Source organism: Octopus bimaculoides, chromosome 11 (genome assembly GCF_001194135.2).
Source record: "Octopus bimaculoides isolate UCB-OBI-ISO-001 chromosome 11, ASM119413v2, whole genome shotgun sequence".
Lineage (NCBI taxonomy): Eukaryota > Metazoa > Mollusca > Cephalopoda > Octopoda > Octopodidae > Octopus > Octopus bimaculoides.
In genome coordinates, this window is record NC_068991.1 from 3764516 (window position 1) to 3766651 (window position 2136).

Below are 2136 nucleotides of genomic sequence, written 5' to 3' on the forward strand. Positions count from 1 at the left end.
ATCTATCTATCTATCTATCTATCTATCTATCTATCTATCTATCTGTCTGTCTGCCTGTCTATCTGTCTGTCTGTCTGTCTGTCTGTCTGTCTGTTTGTCTGTCGGTATTTTACTCTCGTTCTCTCCGTGTGTGTGTGTGTGTGTGTGTAATGAAAACTTCTGCAAGTATGAAATTGTAACATTATCACAAATGTTTTAGTCATGATTAGCACAAGCGAAACCGGTCGACTATGTAAACATTTTATTTCATAAATAAACACATATATAATGTCCAACATAAAATTTCCGTGCATTTTCCTTCTTTTCATATTCTCACTACAGGTGGAATAAGTGTTTGAATAACCTGTTCTTCTAACTCATTGTCTATACCTCAGTACTTACTGCAGCCTTTTCATTCCATCAGTTTTCTCACTGAACTACAACGCATCCGTTATTTCATCTCTCAATGTCTGCTTCTATCTTTTACATTTTTGTATTTCTGTATCTTTTCATCTGTCCTTGTTTTCAATCATATTGTTCGAATATTTAACCTAATTTTCTTTTCTCTATTTCTTTTTGTTTGTTAGGGTGTTATGGTCGGCATGGGTCAGAAGGACAGTTACGTTGGTGATGAGGCCCAGAGCAAGCGTGGGATTTTGACATTGAAGTACCCAATCGAACACGGAATTGTCACTAACTGGGATGATATGGAAAAAATCTGGCATCACACATTCTACAACGAACTCCGAGTGGCCCCTGAGGAACATCCTGTGCTTTTGACCGAAGCACCGCTCAACCCCAAAGCCAACAGAGAGAAAATGACACAGATTATGTTCGAAACCTTCAACACACCAGCAATGTACGTCGCCATCCAGGCCGTACTGTCTCTTTATGCTTCTGGACGTACAACTGGTATTGTACTGGATTCTGGTGATGGTGTTAGTCACACAGTTCCGATTTATGAAGGTTACGCCTTGCCCCACGCCATTCAACGTCTGAACTTGGCTGGCCGAGACTTAACCGATTACCTCATGAAAATCTTGACCGAACGTGGTTACAGTTTCACAACAACAGCCGAACGAGAGATTGTTAGGGACATCAAAGAAAAGTTATGTTACGTCGCACTGGACTTCGACCAGGAGATGATCACCTCCGAACAATCTTCATCCATCGAAAAAAGCTATGAACTTCCCGACGGACAAGTCATCACCATCAGCAACGAACGTTTCAGGTGCCCCGAGGCCCTCTTCCAACCCTCGCTGCTGGGTATGGAATGCTGCGGTATTGCTGAAACCACATACAACTCGATCATGGGTTGTGACGTCGACATACGTAAGGACCTGTACGCAAACACTGTGTTATCCGGCGGCACCACGATGTACCCTGGTATTGCCGATAGAATGCAAAAAGAAGTTTCTTCTCTGGCTCCCAATTCGATGAAAATCAAAGTGATTGCACCACCTGAGAGAAAATACTCCGTATGGATTGGAGGCTCAATTTTGGCATCTCTCTCCACCTTCCAGCAAATGTGGATCAGCAAACAGGAATATGATGAATCTGGTCCTGGTATTGTACACAGAAAATGTTTTTAAGCAACTGTTATAGCGAGAAGAGAACAGAAGACACGGGAAGAGGTGTCGAAACAGCTGCAGGAGAAAAATAGCTGCAACTAATATCAACAACAGAAATATCTCGAACAATGCACAATGCGATATGCAGAAACAATTGCAACATCAGCTACAGCAACTGCAACAAGAATAATAAGAATAACAGAGACAATGCTGAACAGAGTGGGAATGCAAAAGCAGCAACTACAACAACAATAACAATAACAATTACGGCAACATTAATATGCGTGGAAACGCTTTATGAATATCATTAATAACAGAATTACCAAAACGAATTTTATTAATTGCAAAAAAAAAAAAAATTGTAACATTAACTCACACACACACACACACACACGCACACACAGAACTATGCGTTGAGAAATGTAAATGAGAAAAATTGTACTCAGTGGTCGTAGTAGAGTTTTTATTTTTATAGAAAAGAAAAAGAGAAAAAAAAAACAGCCGATGGCTCACTGCATAAGAAATTGATTTTTGCAGGTGAGGTGTTCTTTGAGGTTGTCTAGAGGTGAATCACCTTTTTATATAC

General features: G+C 40.4%; 1 protein-coding gene across 2 annotated transcripts in view; it reads left to right on the forward strand.

Moving 5' to 3' along the window:
- LOC106879182 (actin, cytoplasmic 2) overlaps nucleotides 1-1943 on the forward strand; it is a 27779-nt gene extending 25836 nt beyond the window's left edge. For both annotated transcript variants that reach the window (XM_052971445.1, XM_014928630.2), the window contains exon 2: nucleotides 567-1943. In XM_052971445.1, the coding sequence (XP_052827405.1) occupies nucleotides 573-1571 (999 nt within the window). In that variant the 5' untranslated portion in view covers nucleotides 567-572 and the 3' untranslated portion in view covers nucleotides 1572-1943. The remainder of the gene's footprint in view (nucleotides 1-566) is intronic.
- The last annotated feature ends 193 nt before the right edge of the window (nucleotides 1944-2136 follow it).